Raw genomic sequence first — 24,406 nt, 5'->3', positions numbered from 1 at the left:
GGATTTCCCCTGTGTGGGAACACTTTGATTTGATAACTCCTAATAAGGTAAGCTAAAGCTAACTCTATTTCAGACACATTAGGTTTGCTTATCAAGAACTGTATTTTTCACAGTTTCTTCTTTTATTCAAAGGTGAGGTGTTTATTGTGCTCCAAGGAGCTGGGGTACAATAACACCTCATCCATGCTAAGGCATTACCGTGCCTTGCATGAGAATAAGGAGGAAACTGGAGCTTCAGCCAGCCATTGTAAGTCATTACAATATTACAAATGCACCATCACAATTTTTCCCTGTTCACTTTTGTGTATTGTGCAAATTAAGACAGGTAACAGACACTGTATTTATTCTCTTTTAACCAGCCACCAGAAAACAAGAGCTGGATGAAGCCCTCGTCTCCATGATAGTGAAGGACACACAGCCCTTCAGTATTGTGGATGATGTTGGATTCAGGGCATTTGTGTCCAAACTGAATCCTAATTATGTTATCCCTACAAGGCAGGTATGTATGGCTGCATGCATGAAACAAATGAGTACTTTATTGTGTCTCACAGTTCAGCACTATATATTTTTCCCTTTAGGCTCTGAAGGCCATGGTGGAGGTCCAGCGCTACCTTTCCGAGCCAAATATAAGCAGGCTGGAAAACCCTCTGGAGTACTGGGAGAGGCAAAAATTCCTGTATGCAAATTTATATAGACTTGCTCTTGCGTTTTTGTGCACGCCAGCATCTTCTGTACCCTGTGAAAGGGTGTTTTCAAAGGCCGGAGAGGTCGTGTCAAAAAAAAGGAATCGTTTAAAACCAAACACTGTTGAGAAACTGTTATTTCTGAATAAAAATGAATAAAATGTCCCGTGTCCTGTACATCACTGTCCAAGTTCCACAAGCATATTCAGTCCCCTCTTCCTAGTTCCACAAGCACTTTCACTGTCCTCTGCCTGCTTAAGCCCATGCCATTTTCCTAAAGTGACATAATAACATTATTACACAACCTGCCATATCATATGATACTCCCATTTTGGGAAAATTCACACACAGAATACATTCAAAAAATATATAAAAATATTTTATTATGCACATATGTGATCATTTATGTACAGAAATTATTTGGTCATACATTTTTGTAATTCAGTCATTCCCAACAGCCATAACAGACACAACAATTCAATGCATCACATTATGTGGTTCAGATACAGCTGCCTGTGATTATACACTTGGCCAGTAGGTGGTATCGTGTGCACATGAAGCATCGAGTAATGAACCCTTTCTCGAACCAATTGGCTGAAGTGTTGCGATGCCTCATGAGGCTTCATCTCGCCATCACTACCGGACACAACGAGGACAGCAACTTGCATTACTGTCAACAACGCATGGATCGTCTCCGCTTGCGAAACACAAGTTCTCACTACGGAAAGTGCGAAGGGACAAACACGACCAACCTGTATTTCTGTGCACGTCAGTCAAAACTACACACTAGGGCCACATACATTAGTTTCCGATTCTACTCATAAACAGTTTGTCTTATCTGAAATATTTGTATATATTTCAGTTCATATTGAGTTGATTCTTATTCTTAAACATTTAAATAATTTGTTAATCAGGGAAATAAGTACTTTTTACTTGAATAAAACCTTTTGTCAAAATGTGAATAAAACTATTGACTTACACCATTAAATGTCAATGTGTTTATTTTGAAATATATGTAAACTTAGTTTGCACTATTTATATGGACAGATAGATTATTGTGCCATATCAATTATATAGTACATCAAATGACTTAGTGTGAGGAATGGTTTCAGTTACACTTTTACGTTATTTTACATGACTTTATTGAGCTGGACAACATACATGACTCTCTGTGAAGCTGACTGTTTTTACTTTAACAGTGCATTTTACAAGCTCATTTTGTGTTTGACAGATAAAATGTCACTCTACAAAGTCTGACTGAACGGCAGCTTTCACCTAAATGTTCAAGTAAATTACAATATTTCCAGTAGCATGCAACAATGGAAACACATTTAACCAAATAAATGAAGATTCCAAATAACGTTTCTTTTTACCAATCAACCACATTTCTATGATTGCATAAACATCATCTTTTTTTGGTAAAGTCAGCTGCATATTTTGTAAAAAATAAAAGCAAGCGCACGTTGTGGCTTAAAGGCAGAAAGCACACCTGAAGCCAATAATCTTTTCATCAGTGGTGGCTGTGTGAAGTAATGTGTGATGTTTGTGACATTTACAACACTGTGCTGTATGACCTTTTACAACACTGTGCTGTATGACCTTTTATATCACAGGAGCCTTTGAACTGCCTCCGACAGTGAATAAAAACGGGGTGCAGAGGTGAAAGCAAAGGCAGCTGCCTCTCAGACTCCTGCGCATACGCGTGCTGACTCTCTGGGATTTGGGTAAATAACTGCTGCTCCAAATCATTTTCCTGCCGCTCCTTTTTGGTTTTGATGGACATTGAGTCCAGATAGCAGGTTTTTTTTGTTGAGTCTATATTCTGAAGGCAATGTCAGGAAAGATGTGCAGCAGCAACAGTGTTATTCAGGCTCAAAAACTGGTGGATCAACTTCGGGTGGAGGCGAGCACGGAGAGAATAAAGGTATGTAAGAATTTGAATAATCTGTATGCTACAGCTTCACCAGATACCTGAACAGCACACCATATCAGTTGTTTGAAAAAGTTCACAGATCCTTAAATACAGTGTCCTGAAACGCTTCGTTGACATCCAATGTCAAATAGTGGTGTACATGATTCTACAAGGTGTCGTGCATTCTGTGAAATGCTACCCAGTCCCCCTTTGTCCCAGCAGATCTCCCTGACTGCAGCAGACTTGGTCCGGTACTGTCAGGAGCACAGGCGCCAGGACCCTCTGCTCACCGGCATCGCTGCCTCGTCCAATCCTTTCAAAGATAAGAAGAGCTGTGTGCTGCTCTGACAGTCCCGAGAGGAGCCGAGCACACACGGATTGTCTCCTGTCAAACGTGGACAAAATAAACCTTCTAGAGCGGCAATTCATCGTCTGCCTACCACTGAGATACTGCCAACAATTACACTTTTTTTTAACATCTACTTTAAAGACAGCTCCCGGCATAGGTGAGGAAGAACTTAATTGTTTTGAGTAACTTGACTCAGGACTCAAAGAATTAGTAATATTAGTAGCAGCTTTATCCAAACACTCAGCACAGAGCTGTTGAATCATAACTCCCCTCGGGGCCGTGAACACATCCACCCAATAAATCAGACACCTTTTCAGGCTGTTCACTTCGCTCTTCTGTGGAAGAAGTCTTTCAATGTGTTTCAATACATGCATCTGTCAAGTAATTGTGCGTCGAGTTAAATTCATCCAATTAAATAGTAAACAAACACAAACTCTCATACACACGTACCTACAAAAAAGGTCCCGTTTATTATGAGGAGTGTTCAAATAAGCAGCTTTACAGATACAGTCGGTGTGCCACAGAGGGTAGAAGTATGTTACTGAACACACAAAGTAACTAATGCTTTTGGTACAATGTCAGTCGCTGTAACGGGGTCGGTTTTATTTCTGTTTTTAGAGGAATATCTCAACAAGGTATTAAAAAACAAAGGCTTGAGGACTTTTTGCTGAGCCAACACAAGTGACCTGAATCTTCCCAACCGTACCGCAACCATGACTTTCTGCATCACAACTTAATGAAACTGGACATGGATATTTAAAACAGCATTTGTGTTTGTTAGTGCAGTGAATAAAAGCATTTGTTTGGCCATATGTACCACAAAAGGACTCGACTCGTCTTCATTTCCAGCACAGTTCATCTGTTACGTTGACACAGCCAGACAGGCTGCAAGGCAAGAGAGACGTTTCCGTTTTTTTGTGTGTGTTGTGTACAGGTTGTAAATTCCCAAAATGCTTCAGGTTTCTTGGTCTTTCATTTTCTGGGCCTCCAGATATTCACGTTCTCATCCCCCGGCGCTACAGCAAGGACTCCAGCCTCCACACTCAGCTGACCGTTGGAGACAGACAGGCGGAGTAGAGTGGAGACACAGGGAGGAAAAAACATTTCAGAAATGAGAGTGAGCCTGTAGAAGGGTTCATTGACATAGAAAAAATACACTTTAATTTGCACTTTACATGCCTTGCTAAATACAAAATGGATATTTTGTATAAATTAAAGTTACAACAGATTGACATTGTAATTATCTATACATGGTGGTACAAAGCACTAACCCCATTAACTCCAGCTTGGTGACGCAGTGTGCATAATGTCCTCGGAGGAGCACAGGGGATATGTACCTGCAATACAGACGATACATCACAACTTCAGAAGACTGTAGCAGAGTTAGTTCAACAGGCAAAGTAAAAAAAGAAAAAGAATGACCCTCGTCCTACCTTGAGGGTACGATCAGATGAACAGGTGTAGAGGCTTCCGGGGGACCTGTGGATGCCGGTGACCAGAGCAGTGTGTCCCACATCGAACTGAGACAGAGGCTTTAAGGTCCCCGCCTGCATGGAGAAGGAGTGGAGCATGCCGCTGTTGTCTCCCGCCCAAACTTCACAGCCGCTGTAGCTCATGGACAGCAGGTAAGAGCTCAGCTAGAAACGGAAGGTGTTGGCTGGAGTTAGTCTGGGTGTCTGAGCATGAATGCACACAAAAATACATGCGCGTCTGTGTGTTTACCCGGATTTTCTTCAAGCCCTTGCCTGCCCTCCGGTCGTAGACCACCACAGTGCAGTCTTTACTCCCGGAGATGATGTACTTGTCGTCTGCAGCGAGGCACATTACAGCGTTACCGTGCAGACGGAGGCTTTTCACCAGCGGTTCAGCAGCTGTCGACAAATGATGTCACGAACACCCTTTAGAAAGTGATTTGTCTTCCTAATTTGGCAAACTGCTATCAAAAATTTACTTTAGAGTGATGTCATGTGCCAAAACTAATGACCTTTCGTTGTACTGCATGCACACTCAGCCACTGAACTGAGATGTAAACTCTATTCTAATCCCCCCTCACCTCGGGTGTCATACATGCTGATCCTCTTGTCAAATGTGCCCGCCAGCAACACATCCGTCTGAAAGCACAAGCAGTGGACAGCAGCCCCAGACTTGATCAGGCCTCTCTCCGCCCCGCCGGCCTGGAGGTCCCACAGCCTCACCGTGCTGTCGAAGCCACCCGAAGCCAACAGAGGTCCCTGAGACGCCAGGCACCAGACCCAGCCCCGGTGAGTGCTGAAGTTCCCCCGCCCTCCCAATGTGTGCAGCAGCGTGCCACCAGAGCTCGCCTGTAGATCCCACAGTTTGACGTTCCAATCTCTGGAGCCTGTGGCACAAACCGCCCCCTCTCCCCCCACAAGGAGGACTGAGTTGACCGGTGCAATGTGGTCTGAAGGAAGGGTGATGCACTCCAGCGCTGCGGGGACTTCTGGGCTAGGACTTCTGAGGGGTTGGGGTTGCTCCGTCTCTACTCGTCTTCCATTGCCCAGGTTCATGAGGTTTGCCAAGTCCTCTTGGCGATTTAGAGCACCAACTTGCCCCTCATTAGCCCCAAACACCATCATGTGGTCCCTTTCTTCTTCCATTAGGGCTGCTGCATCGTCCTCTAGTCTTTCCCCCAACTCCTCTCTTAAGCTCGCCAGTCGGTCCCCACCTACTATGGGCGGCATTTCATCATCCTCACCTTCCATCGCCACCTCCATTCCTTCATCAGCACCATACACGACCTCCTGCGCTTCCACTCTCACCCCTTCTACTGCATCCTCTCCACCATCTTCCTGTCCTCCTGCAACAGGCTCCCCATCCTGCCCTGCCCTTTGCCGCAGTCCCACTTGCTCCCTTGCCTCCTCATCCTCTTTGGTCCGTCTCGCCACGAGTTGCGCTTGGCCTGTCCAGCAGGTTATCAGCCGCTCCATCTCCAGGCAAGCAGACGGCCAGTCAAAGTCCTCCCTCGGCCCCACTGGGAAGCCAGCTCGTGATCCCATCAGTCTGTGTGCCCGGAGCTGCCAGGCTGTGTTGTCCTTACCCACATTACCCAATGCATGGCAGACCTAAAAAGAAGAGGACGGTATTAGTATTTTTTGGGGAATATACAGTCAAACAGAGAACGATATGACATTTAGTAAGAAATTAGCAAGAAAATGTGCCAACAAGACATCTTCAAAAGCAATTTTAGGAGGTGATGGGCCCAAAAATCTATTTAAAAAAGCTGACCATTGGAAGCACAGTGATGACACACTGAGCAGGAAGGTGTGAGGCGATGTGGGTCACCAGCTCCCACGGTAATGACAACAAGCCACTGGCCTCAGCAGAGGGTGAGGGGCTGATGTCTGCAGAAGATGGGAGACCAGCAGGCAGAAGACTGGAAGAAATATATCGTAATGACGTATTAATATATTAATATCATATCCTTGTGAGACATGATATCAGTTGAGTGTGAAAGACGGTCTTACCCGTGCAGGTCAGGCCCAGAAGCTTCCATACTGGGAGACGTCCCGGGGTCAGGAGATGGTCCACCCTGGTCCCCGTTTGTCCCTGTCTCCTCAGACATCATCACCTCCTCTCCTCGAGCAGTAACGTTTTCTGCAACATGTGTCTGTTGACAAAAAAATTTAATACAAAAAACACTCGTTGCAAAGAAAAAAATACAAACTTTAACGAGTGTTACAGCTGTGATGGCAGGTTAACGATAGCTTCAAGTAGCTAACGTTCCGTTATTAACAAGCCCAGCCGTTGACAATGCTAACCGCTGGTCTCCAAGTCAGTGTAACAAAATGGTGACCCTAACGTTTCCCTGAAGATTTATATATATATATAAACCAAACGAAGACTCAAATGTCATGTAACGTAGGAATATGAACGGGGTTGCGAAGGCGAACTATTTGTTCAAAGTTCAAAACATGACGAACCATTTCCGTTTCCGGTGTTGTGTGTGACATTAAATACAGTCTCTCGTTGAATACCGTTTGACAGTGGATAAATGTTTATTTTATTACAGTTGAAGGTTTACAACACAAGCTCTCGCTCGCTCTCTCGCTCTCATACACTCACGCTCATGCTTTCAGGTTATTATCGACTTTTGAGGTAATGGCAGAAAAATCTAGACGTTTGTTTTGTTTGTTTGATGGAAGCATCTCAGAGATGGTAATTCTTTAAAAATTAAATGTATTGGATTTTGACAAAGGATCTATTGGGCCACCGATTATTTAAGAAATCAAGAAGTGACTAGAACATAAATTTCATATTAGTTTGTAATACTTAATATTACATACTTTCATGTAGCATCTGCTCTGATATTGCCCAAGGACACAGCCTAGTCATGACTGCCCCCGAGTCACAACCATCAAACTCCGGAGCAGTGTTCACATACACCACGTTGTCAGCCCCGTCGCTCTGCAGGGAGACAAAGCAGTCATTGGAAGGCAAACTGATTGCCTTCCAAAGTTTCTTTCACAGTGCACTTTCAATTGTATTTCCTCACACATTTATACAGTACAGCTGTAGCAGAACTGTGAAGCCATGTTGTACTGTAATTTAAATTAAAACATAAACTGGCAGCAATGGAGGTGTGTCAACAACCAAACAAACACAAGTGCTGTGGGACATATAGGTGGGTTCACCTCCATAAAAAAAAGGTCTGCAGTGCAAAACAAGTACCAAAAGTAATTTTGATTGCGTGGTGAGATTTATCTCAATGGGCTGCCAAAAGGATTCAGGCCAAAATACTCTCTCTATCCACCCTAAAAAATAATAAAAAAAACAATAGCATATTATTGTACTGCCATGGAAGCCTTTTTAAATCAACTACATGTGCACATCCTTCTGAAACAAAATATATGTCCACAAGTAACACCTTTTTAGGAGTCAAAAATGCAAAAATACTTACCTGTGCATTGGCAATGCATATGTAGTGTTTGGCTACGCCTACTCACATTAGAAATATTATTCTATAATTAGCACAGAGCTACACTTACCTGATCTCTTTCATGCAGGTAGTAATGTTAGTCAATTTGCTAATTGTCTCTCATGCATGTTATTCAGCCCATGCACCTTTAACCAAAGAACTTAAAGATTTAGACCTGCTGATGTGGATCTTTATTCAAGGAGTCAGGCAAAGCAGTGTGAACGGGTAGGCAGGTCACAGCTGCTATATGCTACATCTTATAGAAGACTTTGAGCGTTTGTGTACCAGCTAACACACGTTTCTGCATGTCTGTTACCATGGTGATGCTCAATACACAAGACTCAGAATAAACTGAAGCAATAAACAGACTGCAATACCAAACAGACTTTATTGACACTGAATTAAATCATTTCTACTAGGCAGCAAGGAAGTTCCAATAGATAAATGCTGGCCCTAATAATGGAGGGCGATGGAGTAAGAGTACAGTTCATGCATTTAAATCAAATAATCAACAATAAATGAACTGGCATTGAAGATAACAGTAATAGCTTCAATCCATTTCAGGTTCTAGGGATAGGTTCTGACCAGTGGCGGGCCGTGCATTTTATACCTGGGCCTTCGCTGCTGTCCTTGCTAATGAAATACAACCTTATGACCACATTGTGGCGCCACAGCTATTATTCATTTTTAATGCTCTAACTATGTACATCTTCGTATTAAACCATTCGAGACGAGTCGTTTGAATAATGCTCGAGCATTTAGAAAATGCAAAAGCCTACATTCAGGAAAATATAATGTTCTCAGCTGGTCTGGCTGTGGGATCCACCGTAATTCCTCAATGACAAGCCACGACCCAAAGAGATTATCACAGGATTTTACTTTGACAGTAGCTGTGCAATGAGAAAATAAGATAATGGGAAAAATATTTTTATAAATTATAATACATGTAGTGCATTTAAGAAAAATTATTAGATTTTATTTTTTTTAAATATATATATAGCTTTGTGATTCTGTTTAGGCCAGCAGAGAAGGTCTTGCAGGCCCGACGGCCCGCCACTGAATAAAATAATCTCCTTTCACAATCTAGTGATCGTCGGCACAACAAACACTGCTAATCAAACAGGTGTGCCCATATTCACCTTACTAAATGTCATCTTCTGAAGCCTGACTACAGAAAAACTGCCGTAGTCCAATAGAAGAATCAAAGTCAAAAGGTTTTACAACCGTGAGAAAAAGGAAAAAACTTTAAATCGGCACAAATACTTTGGGCAAGCGGGCCAATTCAATTTGAGAAATTGTGCAGGCAGTTAAATCCCATAATTGTAAAGCAATATTGGATTACCAGTGTTATTCATATGTAAGCTGTAGAGGCTGAACGTACTTCATTAGGACATACATTTGTGTGAAAAACACTCACATTTAGGTGAAATTGGAACTAGAACATGGATGCACTTATTACTCGGATTTTCTAAAATCCTACCCGAGCAGTTTGTTACATGGTCAGACTTCAATAAGCTTTTATTTTAGTCTCTGCCGTGCATGGAGTTCCATTATTCAAATGTCACTTTAGTTAATTTGCAAGACAAGAAACACTCTGCGCTCACAAGGAAGCGAGGCCTGCTACAGGTTTGTGATGTTTCCAGTCAGACTTAAGTTTCAGTGGAACAAAAATGTTCAGACGACTCAAAAGGTTAATAGAAAAAAAATGTTTATTTCCCCTATTCACAAAAAATTTAATAAAAAGGATACATCAGATAACATCCAACCTGCACCACAGTTGAGCAAAAAAGAAAAGGTACTACATCAAATTCAATAGTCAGCCTTGATATCAGATTGAAACAAAGTCATGAATTAGTTTTCCACATTCTTCCCCAAGATATATGCACCAAGCACCGACTCTCCTTCAGTCCAACCACAACATCAACTTTGACATTATCAAATCGTCCGCTATAAAACAACGAAAACCAAAGTATTCTTTAAAACAAAAAGAATAAAAAAGGAGAAAAAAAACTTTTAAAGTCCAAAAGAATTTGTGCACTGGAGCACAAAAAAATATAAAGAAATAAATTAATAAAAACTAAATCATCATATGAACAGAATAAAAAAATAAAATAAAAAAACAACTTGTGGCCAACTTGCATTTAAATTTACTTCTGTAGAGAGCTTAGTGTATCGCAACATGGTGGGGAGTAGTGATGCCTCAACTTTTTACCAATTATTTTGCGGCTGAACTTCACCAGTTGGTGCTCCCAGAGCTGATCTGTGCAGCCTATAATCAGTGAGCGCCACCGCAAATCTCAATGATTGCCTCCCAGTTAAACCTGGATAAGATGCCATCGGTATCCGCCCCGTGGGGCCTTACTTACTATAAAATACATAATTATTGACGTGAGCTGATATTCAGGAGGGAACCAATTCTGCTGTTTTCCTTCAGCGACGGCCTTCGTTTCAGGAGATTTGAGAAAACGGCGATAAAACTTCCAACTAGCAGACAAGTGTTGATACTCTGGCATGACTCAAACTACGCCCCCCCCCCCCCCCCCCCGGACATAACTTTATTGTAGCGCTGGTGCAAAATTACATCTAAGCAGTACTCGAGTACACACCTTTATAGTAAAACAGCAACAGGCAAACAGCCATACACACTTCCGTTACAAGCGTCCACTATGAACAATGACTACGAGATAAAGCTGGACAAAGACCACCACTCTCTCACATAAGCCAACCAGTGTCAGGGAAGAACTATTGGGACTCAGCGTATTCCCAGGCAAATCCTACACAGTATCAACGGGTGAACATATGGCATTGGCAATCACTAGTTTGATCGAAAGCCGGAAGAAGTACCTTATTAGTCCAGCAGTGAGTTGCACTGCCATCGATAAAGCTCTTATAAAGGTAGATCGCTCCAAATTGACCCGTTATAAAATGACTAAAAAATAAAGGAGCAACACTCGCTGGAAAAAGCATGCAACGATCGTGACCAGGAGACGCCTTGATGGCTCAAGCAGCCATTGTCTAACAAAACGCTTTTGCGAGTAAGACGGGGACACTCGAACGCAGACGTGGATCCAAAATACTGCAATTAAGATGTCGGCCTCCCCTTGAGTCCTATTTAATCCATTTTAGGAGGAGCTACATTATAAAACTAACTATGTTAAGAGGCCTCAAGTCTTACCGAGTCATTCCCCCAAATGCTTACCATTATCATCATTACGCTTACTTCAGCAAATACCACTTATCAAAAAAAAACGTCTCAAGATCAGTATATTATTACCATTTATCTTACATTTGAAATTCTAAATTTCTTACAAAAGAAAAAGTGCATTTATATCAGTAAGAATCAATTCATTCTTGGTGATGTCTTATCGCTCACATTAAGTTTGTTTCGTAAAGTCTCTTAAAAGGAAGCAGCAGCAGCAAAAAGGATTCTCGACTTGCCTACAGTATTTGAACTCTTGTTGCAGAGAGTTAAGCGGATTCCTGTATTAATCGAACTAAAGTTGGTCCACACACACGGCCTCCTTTAAACTAAAGGGACACTGATCAGACAATACGCACGAACGGGAGGACACACGAACCCAAGCACCTGACAGCTTCAAATTATGGCAGCCTCCCTATACCGACGACAATAATGTCATCAACAAAGTAAGCAACAAGACAGACATTCACTTAAACATGCACTTAAGAGGTGATCAAATGCCATGCAATAACTTGGTACTGCGGTGGTAAAACCTTAGAGGACGAACCTACTGCATCTTTTCTTTTTTACCTCAAATGAGAGAGGGGGGGAGAAATAAAAGACACCTATGATTCGAGAGGAATTCAGAAACTGAGGTAAGAGGAAGAAAATTATTTCAGCTAAATGTACATGAAGAGAAAGACCCATGTGTACACACACCAAATGGTTTATGCAATTTCGCCGTAAAAGGTGCAAACAATCTGTGCACATTTCCTGCATCGTTACGTGGTAAAAGCGTCTCGTGTGTTTGCCTTTAGCCTCTGCCCTCGGCCCGTTTGAACATGTCTACATGTGCGAGTCTACGGACTTCGTGCATTGTGGTGTTTGGGACTGTGGCACCCTATGCTGGTTCAGATAATTCCTTTTTTTGTTTTTAAATGTACCCGTCTGCCACCTCCCTCCCCCACCCCTTCCCTCCCAGCCGTCAGCTATTTTATCAGAATAATCTAAATCTAGGACAGGGGGCGGCCGGTCGAAGCCGGACCCCCCCCACCCCTTTTTTTGCCCTCACCTAGCTAAGATTCCTGCGGTGCTGTTGGCAAAAGTCACTTTAGAGTGTGTTGGATTTAGTGAGGCGTTTAATCCCAGAGGTATATGTATATCCCCAGTTTACCCTCCCACACCCACCACCCTCCTCCCACCCTCAGAGAGACACACAGGGCGCAGGGGGAAAGGAGGCCATCCGCTGAGTGGAGGGTCACAAGGCCAGTCACATCCCTCCAGCTCTGGTTTCTCCCCACGATCTGGGCAGTGCAATGAGTTCCCCAGTTACCCTCCCCTACATTAACCTGGGGACAAGACAAAAACCACATCATGGGAGTAAATGTAGAGCTCATACGAGTGGTTCAGGGGACTAAAAAAAAGGTGCGATTCATTGTTTGCTGAACATACCTAACAGGTTGGTGTCCTGTGTGGACAAGGAGGAGGTTGGGTTAGACACCGTAGCAGGCCGACAGGCGCTCCTTTAACAGAGGAGGGAACTGCTCTGAGAACTGCTGCCAGTTCTCTTCTCCAACCTGGTCCTTGAAGCCATGCAAGATCTTGGGAGAAGAAAACAGAAAACCATCACGGCGGCTGACTAACCTCTGTGTGAATATTTAAAGTAGTGGGTTTAAGCAATTGAGTGTTTGGCTCAACTTAAATGAGATTGACAATTTTTTAATTAAAAAAAAAAATGCTCTCCACCTACATACAGCGAGCTCCGCACACACTTCTCAGGCTTAAAAAATATTCCGCACCGTGAAATCAGATTTCGAATGTCTGTTAAGTGATCATCATGGAGTGTGGTGAGCAAGCATTGCACATAGTGAAGGAGCATTTTATTGACAACATTAGTCGTCAGATCGATTTGTCCGACAACATGGAAGTCGGTGAAACGGTCTTCTGTTCCGATGGAGGCACTCACCTTATAAAACATGTCTCTCAGGTCGTCCTTGGGGTTGACCCACGAGGCCACGGCGTCACAGAAGAAAATGAAGTCCTGGACAGAGAAGTGCACTCGTTACTAGCAAATTCAGAGCCCGGGACGAAAAAGACAAGGGCAACTCTGGATCAGAAAAGTTAATTTGGGAACTCAATGTATCACTGCTTTATCAATGAGCTGGGTGTTTCATCATCTCCAGAACATCCCCTGTAGCCTCAACAGCGTCAGAGTGGGTCACCTCACCTGCACCACTCCTGCAGGGTTGACGCCGATCATCACGCAGATTCCCCTGAAGGCCGAGTCCTTCTCCTCGTTATCTCTGATATTCCTCAACGACGTGCACCTGGGAAGAGACGAATCGACGAGACAAACGTGGAACCTATTAATTCATTCGTTGGGTCAGCATCTTCATGCCACTACTGAGCAACAGAGTCTTGACAAATCTGGATCAGAACATATAGGAACATTATGTATCATTGTATATCAATGAGCTGGGTGTTCATCATGTCCATAAATACATCTTATATTAAATCAATAAGGGCATATGTCATAATACCAGGATGATAACCTCACCATGGTCGAATGAATTGCTGCAGCTGTGGGGCAACTTCTTGGGGGCAGACGTAACCCAGTCGGCCAATCGTAATGGCTGCACACAGGGAGACAAACGCAAAACAATTCACCATACATTTCCCCAGACACTTCCATCTTTAAAACGCATGTCCCAACATGCACAGAGAACAAAGTATGTGCGACGGTTTGGGTACCTGTGTTTTCCAGTAAAGTCTTGGGTGTGTTGGGTCGATTGATGATCTCCACCAGGTGTGGCAGAACCATGCCCACATAGGGCTGCATCTCCGCACCTGGACAAACGCCAAGAACACAGTTCAAATAGATTCAAAAGCCCATGACGACTTGACACTTGCACAACAGGCTTCATGAGATGGAGGTTTTTTTGGTTTCATGATTGCTGTTGCAGAATGAGCAACATTCTGTTCATTGTGAAGTTACATTTACATGTTTGACAGGATGTATGCGATGCTTACGACAGCTGCCACACTTATCAAGTTGAGGCAAAGACCGACTGACACTTGTGCCTGTCAGGATGTCACTGGGTTCACACAATACATCAATATTGTGATACGAGACTAGATATGGACTTAGATTCTGGATATTGCAATATTTTATAAATGGTAGAAGTGTTGTCTTTTCCTGGTTTTAACAGTTACATTACAGTGAAGTTATGTGATATAGTTTACTGAACTAACCAAAAAATCTCAATGTGTAAATCTTAGGAATACTCAACCCGACAATATAGTCACAATTTTTGAGGTATTTGGTCAAAGATATAGGGATATGTGATTTGAGGTTTGTTTTCTTACACACGCGTGTAAACACTCAACTGTGCCACCTAGCGCAACATGTGTGCCATATCTGGATCAGAAAATAAAGGAACAAAATGTATCATTGTGTTTCAATGAGCTGGGTGTTTCATCATATCCAGATACCGAGCACTCGTATTCAGGGAGCAAACCAAAAAACGCATCGACAGCAAACGCGACCTGCTTTCTCACCCATTTGCATGGAGATCTCTCCGATGGCCCAGGTGGCGTTGTTGCACACAGAGATAAACTCTGGGTTCAGGTTGAGCCCCAGGATGGGCATGAACTCAGCTGGAGGGACGACATGAACACACACAGAATGGTTACAATACAAACAGAATGACATCCGATTACTGACAATCAATGGCTACAACAGGTTTCGCACAATCAGTGCTCTGAGCACACTCACCGATGCAGGGCTTCACATGGAGGAAGCACGCCTTGGTTAGATCTCCCAGCAGAGCGAAGGAGCTTTGCCTCACCTCAGGCATAGTATCCTGCAACACAAACCAGACCCCTTAGTGTTGTCAATAAGTCTAAATTCAAATAAAACAGCATACGTATAGCTCCGTTTTTCTCCCATCTATAAAGAGAAACTGCACTAATACCTGCATGCATTGGAAAAGCAGAGTCATGATGTTGGAGCGGGCCACCAGCTGTTCCACATGAGCCCCCAAACCCTCCGCCAGGCCGCTCAGCAGATCCAAGGCAACGATCATGAAGTCCTTGTCAGGAGCCTCGTACTGGTCTGGATGCTGGTTGTACATCTGTACGGACAGGGCGGAGAACTTTTATCGTCTCTTCTGCACAGCTGAAAATTGATCACCGAATACTCAACACCGGTATTGTGTGTGCGTGTTTGCATGCTCACCATAGCCTGAGCTAGCGTCTTCTGGACTAGCGTGACACAGCGCTGATAGACGGGCTCACAGTAAGGCAGAAACCCACTCTGCAGGGCGGTAGCTACCGACGACAGACACTGGAAAAACAAAGATGATTGTAGTCACGCATCCTTAAAGCCACAATTATTTTCTATGCGTCATTTTAGCGTGAAAGAGCCATTTATATTGAAAGAAAATAAAACCGAAGCACAGCTTCATCTTTCCTCTTATTTTTATGTGTCAAAAAGAAAACTATGTTAAAAGTATACGTTTAAGACAATTTAAAAAGAGCAAAAAAAAATACCACAAATGAGCAACAGAGTCCTGACAAATCTGGATCAGAAGAAATGTGAACATTATGTATCATTGTAAATCAATAAGCTGGGTTTTCATCATGTCCAGATGCAAGACTGACTCAAAAGTCAGACTCCATGTCAAAGATAAACTCTCCCAAGAGATGTTTGAGAAATAATTAGATTCCCAAATGTTTCGAGTATCCCTTAAAATGTTTAAGTGACTACTTTAAAATCACGCAAAACAACTTCTCACCTCTAGCAGTGGGAAGAGATCCTTGTCTTCGTCTTTCAGCTCGTTCCACTTGGCAATAAGGGGGGGCATCAACTTCTGAATGTACTCCTGAGAAACAATATCAATCACAAATGTCAAATTCCTTTCGATCCAATTAAGTGCAAAGATCATTATATTAGCTACGGTTCAATTAGGGTAATAAAATGAATGTATATGTATTCTGTAAGTGAACTGGTCTAAAGCATGATCTTGCATGTGCTGGAAAATGTGGGAGTGCAGGTCTATATACTTCACTTACTTCCTGATTGAGGTGGTGGCCCACTGAGTCCGCTAGAGTTCCTATGGCATCGTAGAGAATGAGGAGATTCTTGTGCTGGTACTTCCCAAAGGCAAACACCAGTGTGTCCAGGATGAAGCTCAGGTAGGGCACCAGCTCTGTGCACGCCTCCTCCTCCAGGGTGGCAAACGCACTGACAGGAAACCAAGACGGCGGCCGAGTGAATATTTAATCTATCGATGTAGTTCTGCCTGACTACGGACGATACGTGAACGGATGTGCTCACCTGCAAGCAGCCTCTTGCACCCTCTTGTTGCCGTCCAGGATGCGTTTAAGAAGCTCCGTCATAAGGGGTTTGAGGTAGGAGTCGGGGGGCTGAGAGACCACCCAGTGTGCATAGCGACTCAGGGTCCAGCAGGCAATGGAGCGCACCAGGGCCTTTTTGTCGCATAGACACTGGATGAGGTGGGGCATCAGCTCTGGCAGGTAGGGCACCATGCCCTGCATGCAGCCTGAGGCATGAAGAGAGGAGAGAACAACAAGGGGAAAGGACTAGTTATTAAAAAGGGCAAAAATACCACGATTGAGCAACAGCCTTGACTAATCTGGATCAGAAAATATAGGAACAAAAGGTATCATTGTAAATCAATGAGCTGGGTGTTTCATCATTTCCAGATGCAAGACTGACTTAAAAAAAAACAGCCTGTCGATACGACTGCTGCTCGTATAACAAATCAAGTCGTTTCTGAGACTTCCAGTCCCGTCAGTCTTACCCTCAGCTATGGCCCCCAGGACCAGGATGCCAGACTCCTTGATGACCCAGTCCGGGTGGAAGAGCAGGCCTTTCAAGAGCGGCAGGAGGTGGGGCAACAGGTCGTCGCGGAACACGTTTGCGAGCACGTCCAGTGCTGCAGCGGAACACTTCCCTACATCGAAAAGAAAAGAGTCCAGTCATTCCTAAACCCCGACCTGTTAATTAACATACAACCTACAGAAAGAGGCGATTGTAACATTATGCCCATCTTGTATCACCAGAAGGCTCCTATTCCACATCTCCTCTGTAACTGCATTTCTCGATCACTTACGAAGGTTCCAGTCCGACAGCGTGTCGTCATCGTCATCGTCGTCATCATCGTCGTCCTCTCCCTCCTCGCCCTCGCCTCCTTCGTGCTGCAGGGTGACGGTGCGCGACTTGTGGAAACGGGGCTTGATGTCCTGGTCACTATCTGGCACCGCCTCGTCCTCCTCTACGTCCCCCTGGACAAACGCACACGAGTTTCACTTCAGCCACATCATCGCAGGTACTTTAAAAAGTTCTCATTGATCTTGATCGTTTAGACGTGCTCAGAGAAGCTAGACACAAAGTTACCATTACTTTATATCATGGCGTTTATTTAGGTTCAGCCTGGGCCTGTAGCAAAACACCACCTAGTGCTTGAAACGCATATTACACAAATCAAATATATGAATCCTACAGTCTTGACAAATTCTGGATCAGAAAATATAGGAACATTATGTATCATTGTAAATCAATGAGCTGGGTTTTCATCATGTCCAGATGCCAGACGGACTCAAAATGAAGCGTCAAAGTTTTCAGGACAGCCGTACATTTAAATGAACATTATGACCAAAAGACATCAACTCATAACACGACTGGTATATTTCTGTATGAAACGGTATCGTAAAAGATTACAAGAACAAAGAGAGCTCACCTTTAATAGTATGATGTCAATTTCAGAATACTTCATCCCATTTACCAGGATAGGCGTTAGTCTACATCAAGCGGGGAGAAGGAGGAGACTTGCTTGGTTAAAACAGCCGACAAACCTCACGTACAAGCTGATTTTCTTTTTTTTTTATTAAGACAACCACATATTTCACAGTATGAAAACAGAACGCACATTTCCCCATCAGTAGGTAGTATGCTACTCACTGCACCAGGTGTCCAGACAGCATCTCCTTACAGATGGGTTGCTCTGCTAAAGTCAGCCAGAACTCGCAGGCCTCCAGGGCCACGTTCTCATCGGGGTCCTGGGTTCTCTGCAGCATGTACTACAGGAGAGGAGCAAAGAACACATTTCAGATTGGAAACATCCAAAAAAAATGGAGTTTGCAACATCGTAGCAGAGCCTCGACTCATCTGGATCAGAAAATATAGGAACATTATGTATCATTGTAAATCAATGAGCTGGGGTTTTCATCATGTCCAGATGCCAGAAATAAGGACGCGGTCTACACGTTCTTCCACATCTAATTCCGACAGGTGGTCCAACAGGTGGTTGAGCAGATGTCCAACACTTACCTGGATGATGCTGTGCATGTGGGGGATGAGGCGGTCTATGCGGACCTCCAGCAGCATGACCAGGGCTCGGCACACGTTCTTTCGAACCTCAGAGTCCTCATCTGCTGCCAGCGCAAACAAGCTCTAGATGGACAGAGGAGAAATGACACAAGACAAAGTATTTTTTAATAGGTTTCAAAAAAAAAAAATAAGCCACAATTGGGATGAACAAAAAAAAAATATGGATGGACATGGATTTATTTAAATGTGTCCAACTATTTAAATAAAATTACTTCGGTTTTCAGCTGATTTTTATTTCCACAAATGCAAAAACGTTTTCAGTCGACAGATCGTTTTTCTTATTTTTACGTGTCAGACGCAACTATGATAAAAGTATGAGTTTATGACAATTTAAAAAGGAGCAACAAATACCACTACCTAGCACACAGCCATGACTCATCTGGATCAGAAAATATAGGAACATAATGTATCATCGTAAATCAATGAGCTGGGTGTTTTCATCATGTCCAGATACAAGCCGGACTCAAACGTCAGACTCCATGTTAAAGACAAACTCTGCCACGCGATGCTTGAGAAATAATTAGATTCCAAATGTTTAGAGTGTCACTTAAAATGTTGTAAAAAAAATAAAAATCACCAAAAACATCAATTCAAGACCGACATCTCCCTCACTCTCCCGTTAGCTCTGTTGCATCTGCTCATGTGAGGCGCATCGAACATCTATCTTGTTGTGATGTTTGGCTTCAGTCTAGCTACACATACATATAACCTGAGCAAAAGGTTTAATAAGCTGAAAAGACTTTCAACTTTCTGTGGTCTGCTATAGAAACAGTCCAAGTCACCTCACTACACACAGCTCACCTCTATGAAGGTGTCGATGTTGTCCATCAGGGCCTGGGCTCTGCCGATGATGAACTGGTTCACACAGGCGATGGCATGGGACCTGCATCCAACACAACATGTTAACAGTGGAGTCACACAGCGATGGATTAGTGCGCCAAAATACATAGTTTAAATATACCAACAGCAACATCTGGCTTTGTGCCACCGAGTTTGGTTAAAAGTTGTTTTTGACTGATTGGCAACAATGAGGCACCAAGAGAGAAATGCACCGTAGTGAGAAGTGTATTTGTAATTTAATCTTATTAGCCATTAACTCTTAAGTCAAACGTCAGTGACAGGAAGCTCAGATGATCTGGAGCAGACAGTATGAATACAAACGCCTTCACGGTCAGTCAGATGTTAATTCTGCATCACGCCCAGATGATAATCACAACCAATCGGAATGAGTCTCTTCTCTCTCCCGTACCTAATCTTGGGGCTGCAGTGCTTGAAGAACTGGAGGAATTTTGGTATCATAATGTTGAGAGGTCTGTTCAGAGCGTCGCTGTCCAGCAGCTCCGACGAATCCTCGCAGATCTTCTGCAGTGCTCCAAATGAGCCCTGAGACACGGACATACACAGAGAGGCTGTCAAATCAAACGCAAACATACAAGAACACAGAGGAGAGAGTGAGACTGCATCAGAGAACAACTGGTACTGAGTGCATTCAACAGACTTCACTTTTCAGCTGATTTTTATTTCCACAAATGCAAAAAACTTTTCAGTCAATAGATCGTTCTTACTTCTACGTGTCAAAAAGACGGCACTATGATAAAAGTATGAGTTTATGACTCAGAAAGTGTGCGCAGACAATTTAAAAAGAGCGAAAAAATACCACTACTGAGCAACAGAGTGTTGACAAATCTGGATCAGAAAATATAGGAACATTATGTATCATCGTAAATCAATGAGCTGGGGTTTTCATCATGTCCAGATGCCAGACGGACTCAAACGTCAGACTCCATGTTAAAGATAAACTATCCCACATGATGCTCGAGAAATAATTAGATTCCAAATGTTTCGAGTGTCACTTAAAACATTTTTAAAAAACTAAAATCAAAAAAAAACATGTAGATATAATAATACAAATGTCTTTCAAAGGATCTGCACACCCAGGCTGCATGTACAAACTACACTAGACTGCCATCTCCCTCCCTCTCCCGTTGGGTGAGGCACATCGAACATTATTTTATTGTGATGTTTGGTGGCTTCACGCAATTCCTAGTATAGCATAAAAAACAAGGGCAGAGCGGGGTAAGTGCAGACCTCGCAGGTGTTGTAGTCCTCAGAGTTGAGCAAGTTGCAGAGCTGAGGCAGCAGCTCAGGCCATGTTTGTAGTTCTCCCTTGGAGGAGATGGTCGTGATCAGGATGCCTAGAGGAGCGGGAGAGACACCGAACGTCAGACAGTGATCCGTTATTAACGGGGCCGTGAGCGGCTGCCTTTGCGGCCGCTCTGGATCAGACAGTATGAATACAAATACCTTCACGGGAAATCAGGAGTTTTTAATGTTTTATGCATCACCTCCAGAGGCGGGAAAGGACCGGGTGTCTTAGGTACGACGGCCACAAAACACAAACTCACCGATGGTGGCGCGAATAAGCGGCGAGGGGTCACCGATGTTGTTGAGACACTCCTGCTTGATGAAGTCGGCAACGGTCGGGGGGAAGTTCTGGTAGTGGGCCTTAACATTGTTCTTCAGTATCAGACCGCTCAGAGAGCGAGTCGGCTCGTCTGAGGAGAGGAAGTGAACAGAAGGACGGTACGACTCAGTTAAGAGAGAAACAGAGGCCATAAATAATGTCCGTGTAAACCTATCACTTCTAACTATAACCAAAGACAATCACGCAATGTATTTTACAGGTTTGTGCCATTTTTATTATATTGTTCTCTACGGTTTATTAAGTTGAAGTGTAAAGTACATCATGTTTGGCTCTGCTCAAATCTTCACCAGATGTTCGCGGTAATCTAAATAAACTAAACCAGGTGGTCCTTCATCACACCCGGCGGTTTCTATGTGAAATGCATATTACACAAATCAAATATATGAATCCTACACAGAGCCTTGACAAATCTGGATCAGAAAATATAGGAACATTATGTATCATTGTAAATCAATGAGCTGGGGTTTTCATCATGTCCAGATGCCAGACGGCGTGACACACAGTTCATTCAGCTTTCTAAGTGTATGGGGGAGTGTGAGAGGAACTTTAATCATTGTGGATTCATGATGTCGGTGCGTTATAAAACGGCCGAAAAAGGAGAAACACATCTGGCGACTCACCTTCAGTTTTGAGTCGCGTGAGAACAAAGATGAGATAGTTGTTGAAGTCGGGGAATTGGTTGAGTTGTTCAAGTTTCTAGCGTGGCAGTTAAGGACCATTTCACTGGTCTAATTGTAAATATATATAAAGAGTGACACAGAGCTCCACATGGAATCACCAGCGTATTAAACATCACTAATATTTATGGCTGGCTCACCCAAATATAATTTACATCAACCAAAGATATCTTTGTAGTTTGTTAATACAATGTGTGCATTGTCTCTGCAATTGTACACTTGGTAACATTAAAAAGACTTCCCAGGCTTTGCAGCTGACGAAAGTGTCAGATAACGGAGATTTATCCATGAACAACTGCCCACCCGCTCCACTCTGGACTAGTACAATAAAAATCTTTAAAATGTGGCTCGCACTCCAACTTGATAACGTGGCAGAAGTAGCAATAAATGAGCGAGGTACAGATTAAAATCCATTTGCACTAGCATTAAAATCATGCATCACATTAGACAACTAATAATAATTATCCCTAGCTTCCCTAAACACACCCTCAGATTGCAGTGATAGGATACTTGTTGGACTGCTCTCTGTGTGACTGTGTTGGGCGACTGAGAGTCTTTGAGCAGTTGGAGGACCTGCTGAAGTCCCTGCTCATCTGGCTGCCACTCCATCCTGAAAAACAAACACAAACGTTAATTTAATCCACACATTAACGTAGTTATACGCATGTTTTACAGTGTAGCCCTACACGGATCACTATGTAGGACAAATAGGTAAGCGGGTGGTTTCTGGATCAGACAGTATGAATACAAACACCATCAGTGGCAGTCAGATGTTTTTTAGGATGCATCACCTCCAAAGTCCACACGCTTAGCTATTTATAGGAAAGCAATGTGAAAAGAAACAATTTACAGAGCTTTGTATGAGGCTCCTGTCGATGTACAGTTAAGTCTGCTTACACTGCAACAATTCCTAATGCAAAATCTTTTTTTTAACTTATCCGCAGAACTTCTCTACCAGCAGACTTTATATCCCAAGTACATTTTAATAATCTAAAATGTCAAATATCTGCAGACGGTTACTTTTACCCGATCAGGCAATGTACCAAATGTTTGAAGAGGAAATAAACCGTAAGGGCACATGCAGGAGGATGAAGGGGCACATGGTGCGGGTCGAAGGCGGCCACGGGCCCTCAAGAGTTAGGTAACGCTAAGGGGTATTTAGAGAGATAAGATAACCGCTGCAGTGGTTGGCCTAAGCAGCCAACACCTAAACATATAATTGGAAATCGGCTTGTGGAACAACAACAAAACAAAAAACCGAGGACATTAAGAGAACATGACCCGTTAAAATCTGTGACCCGGTTTATCCGCTCCACGCTAATCCGACCCCCACCCCCACACGGTCCGCTGGTAGAACATACAGAAACACTTTTGTGCCAAAATATCTCTCGTTTAAATCTCAAAAAACGTGTTTGTACTGCGCGTGGGGTCCGAAAACTCGCGATTTATCCGATTGGGTCGTGCTTATTGTGGTCGGTCGGAGTGTGAGGAAAAGTTGTCACGGATTAAGTTATAGCGATGTTAACAGGGCCTCCATGTCCGGCTCCTCGCTAACGTTAAGCGGCCCGTGTAGTTTATACAGAAACTACATTTAACTACACACGTTAGTTAACTATGACGTCCGTGGACGATTACCTCATCGGTTGGTTAATAATCATTTGAGATGCCTTTACACGCGTTATCCCGCTATTAAAGTTGCCCTTCTTTGCTCGGGGCCTGGTCGACACGGAAACTCCAGGCTGGAAATAGTCACAATGTGCCCGGCATGAAAATAGGCAAATACCGCAATCTAACTATCAAAACACCACCCTGTACCAACTCATAATTTAGGAATAAGATAATAGCTGAATGTCCACGTAAGGTATTGCGGTTAACACGTCGTTAGCAGCCAGTAATGGGTCTAAACTTGGTGAACACGTTTCGCAAACAGGCGTTAGCCGCTAAGCCGTTTGAAGCTATTTCTGACTGACAATGCTAAAGCTACTAGCTAGGCTAATGCTATGTAACGGACACTTGCCTGAAATTCGCTTAATCAGAATACCTTACCCGCTTAGGCGGTCTGATCGAAGACAAATATGTCTAAAATGTTCTGTTAAAGTACAAGTTACATAAAAGTATACGTACAATATTGACTTGAAAGTTGAATTATCGTACTGGGCCGCTCTCCACCCGTGTGCTTCGTAGCGGTTCTTCTTGTTCAAATGAGCACGCCGATTGAAGTTGAGCTATGACGGCTTCCATCCAGTACACATTTCGCTAACCACGCGAGATTACAGAAGGACCTTTGCTTTAAAAAAATAATAATAATGGTTAATTATTAAGCACAGAAAGTAACACACACAGGCCTACAAACAACCAAATACATAAGAAGGGTACGGATTGAATTGCATTACAGTGATACTTATTATTCATATAAGTATCTACAGGATGTGGGTGTGGTTTGATTTTATCATATTAGTGATCAGTTGCAACTCATCAAAACAAAATGAATATGATAAATGTCCTCAACTGTTTTTTCAGTTTAAATGAAATATGTACTACATTTTATAAATTAATATGTTTAAAGGATCATTTAGTCCTGGGCACGATGCACAGCAGATATTTAATAAGAATGCGGCTTATAAATCCAAGACTTCAACACTGTTCTCCTTTAGTAAATAATTCAGTATTTGTGTGACATTTCTTTTTACAATCAACACTTGACATGACAAGGTAGTACAAAATATAAACCATATAGGCGTTTGGTTTTTTCCCTTTTTACATTAGATATTG

At 43.0% G+C, this 24,406-nt stretch overlaps 3 protein-coding genes across 3 annotated transcripts; 1 reads left to right on the top strand and 2 right to left on the bottom strand.

Moving 5' to 3' along the window:
• Positions 1–2,426: 2,426 nt before the first annotated feature.
• On the top strand, positions 2,427–3,014 carry LOC306787449 (guanine nucleotide-binding protein G(I)/G(S)/G(O) subunit gamma-7-like). Its single transcript, XM_079282579.1, has 2 exons — positions 2,427–2,607; positions 2,818–3,014. The coding sequence occupies exons 1-2, from the start codon at positions 2,515–2,517 to the stop codon at positions 2,941–2,943; spliced, it is 219 nt and encodes a 72-aa protein (XP_079138705.1). The 5' UTR covers positions 2,427–2,514; the 3' UTR covers positions 2,944–3,014.
• A 399-nt stretch (positions 3,015–3,413) lies between these two features.
• On the bottom strand, positions 3,414–7,388 carry fbxw9 (F-box and WD repeat domain containing 9). Its single transcript, XM_079281990.1, has 8 exons — positions 7,249–7,388; positions 6,430–6,572; positions 6,191–6,338; positions 4,998–6,027; positions 4,667–4,815; positions 4,378–4,581; positions 4,216–4,281; positions 3,414–3,991 (listed from the first exon to the last, which is right to left on the bottom strand). The coding sequence occupies exons 1-8, from the start codon at positions 7,252–7,254 to the stop codon at positions 3,917–3,919; spliced, it is 1,821 nt and encodes a 606-aa protein (XP_079138116.1). The 5' UTR covers positions 7,255–7,388; the 3' UTR covers positions 3,414–3,916.
• Positions 7,389–10,409: 3,021 nt separating this feature from the next.
• Positions 10,410–23,830, bottom strand: LOC306786372 (transportin-2-like). The gene is made up of 25 exons (XM_079281122.1): positions 23,759–23,830; positions 22,145–22,244; positions 21,578–21,653; positions 20,878–21,027; positions 20,561–20,667; positions 19,722–19,855; positions 19,274–19,355; positions 18,413–18,535; positions 18,044–18,162; positions 17,823–17,883; positions 17,196–17,367; positions 16,884–17,036; positions 16,397–16,622; positions 16,132–16,303; positions 15,855–15,941; positions 15,296–15,403; positions 15,033–15,191; positions 14,834–14,921; positions 14,617–14,715; positions 13,810–13,905; positions 13,616–13,691; positions 13,286–13,385; positions 13,025–13,099; positions 12,511–12,659; positions 10,410–12,407 (listed from the first exon to the last, which is right to left on the bottom strand). Exons 2-24 carry the CDS (start codon positions 22,241–22,243, stop codon positions 12,552–12,554), a joined length of 2,670 nt encoding a protein of 889 aa, XP_079137248.1. The 5' UTR covers position 22,244; positions 23,759–23,830; the 3' UTR covers positions 10,410–12,407; positions 12,511–12,551.
• Between the last annotated feature and the right edge of the window lie 576 nt (positions 23,831–24,406).

The sequence above is a fragment of the Melanostigma gelatinosum genome, assembly GCF_949748355.1.
Source record: "Melanostigma gelatinosum genome assembly, chromosome: 13".
NCBI lineage: Eukaryota > Metazoa > Chordata > Actinopteri > Perciformes > Zoarcidae > Melanostigma > Melanostigma gelatinosum.
The sequence above is the reverse complement of the archived record's forward strand: the minus strand, read 5'-3'. Positions and strand labels throughout refer to the sequence as shown.

What these genes read in the sequence shown, in the direction of transcription:
- LOC306787449 (XM_079282579.1), top strand. Translation starts at nt 2,515, where the DNA reads ATGTCAGGAAAGATGTGCAGCAGCAACAGTGTTATTCAGGCTCAAAAA. An exon ending in CGAGCACGGAGAGAATAAAG is followed by an intron (nt 2,608 to 2,817) that starts GTATGTAAGAAT and finishes TTGTCCCAGCAG; the next exon opens with ATCTCCCTGACTGCAGCAGA.
- fbxw9 (XM_079281990.1), bottom strand. An exon ending in AGGGCTTGAAGAAAATCCGG is followed by an intron (nt 4,582 to 4,666) that starts GTAAACACACAG and finishes TTCCGTTTCTAG; the next exon opens with CTGAGCTCTTACCTGCTGTC. An exon ending in ACCAAGCTGGAGTTAATGGG is followed by an intron (nt 3,992 to 4,215) that starts GTTAGTGCTTTG and finishes TCCAACGGTCAG; the next exon opens with CTGAGTGTGGAGGCTGGAGT.
- LOC306786372 (XM_079281122.1), bottom strand. Translation starts at nt 22,243, where the DNA reads ATGGAGTGGCAGCCAGATGAGCAGGGACTTCAGCAGGTCCTCCAACTG. An exon ending in CACAGAGAGCAGTCCAACAA is followed by an intron (nt 21,654 to 22,144) that starts GTATCCTATCAC and finishes CTGCCACGCTAG; the next exon opens with AAACTTGAACAACTCAACCA. An exon ending in TGCTTTTCCAATGCATGCAG is followed by an intron (nt 14,922 to 15,032) that starts GTATTAGTGCAG and finishes TTTGTGTTGCAG; the next exon opens with GATACTATGCCTGAGGTGAG.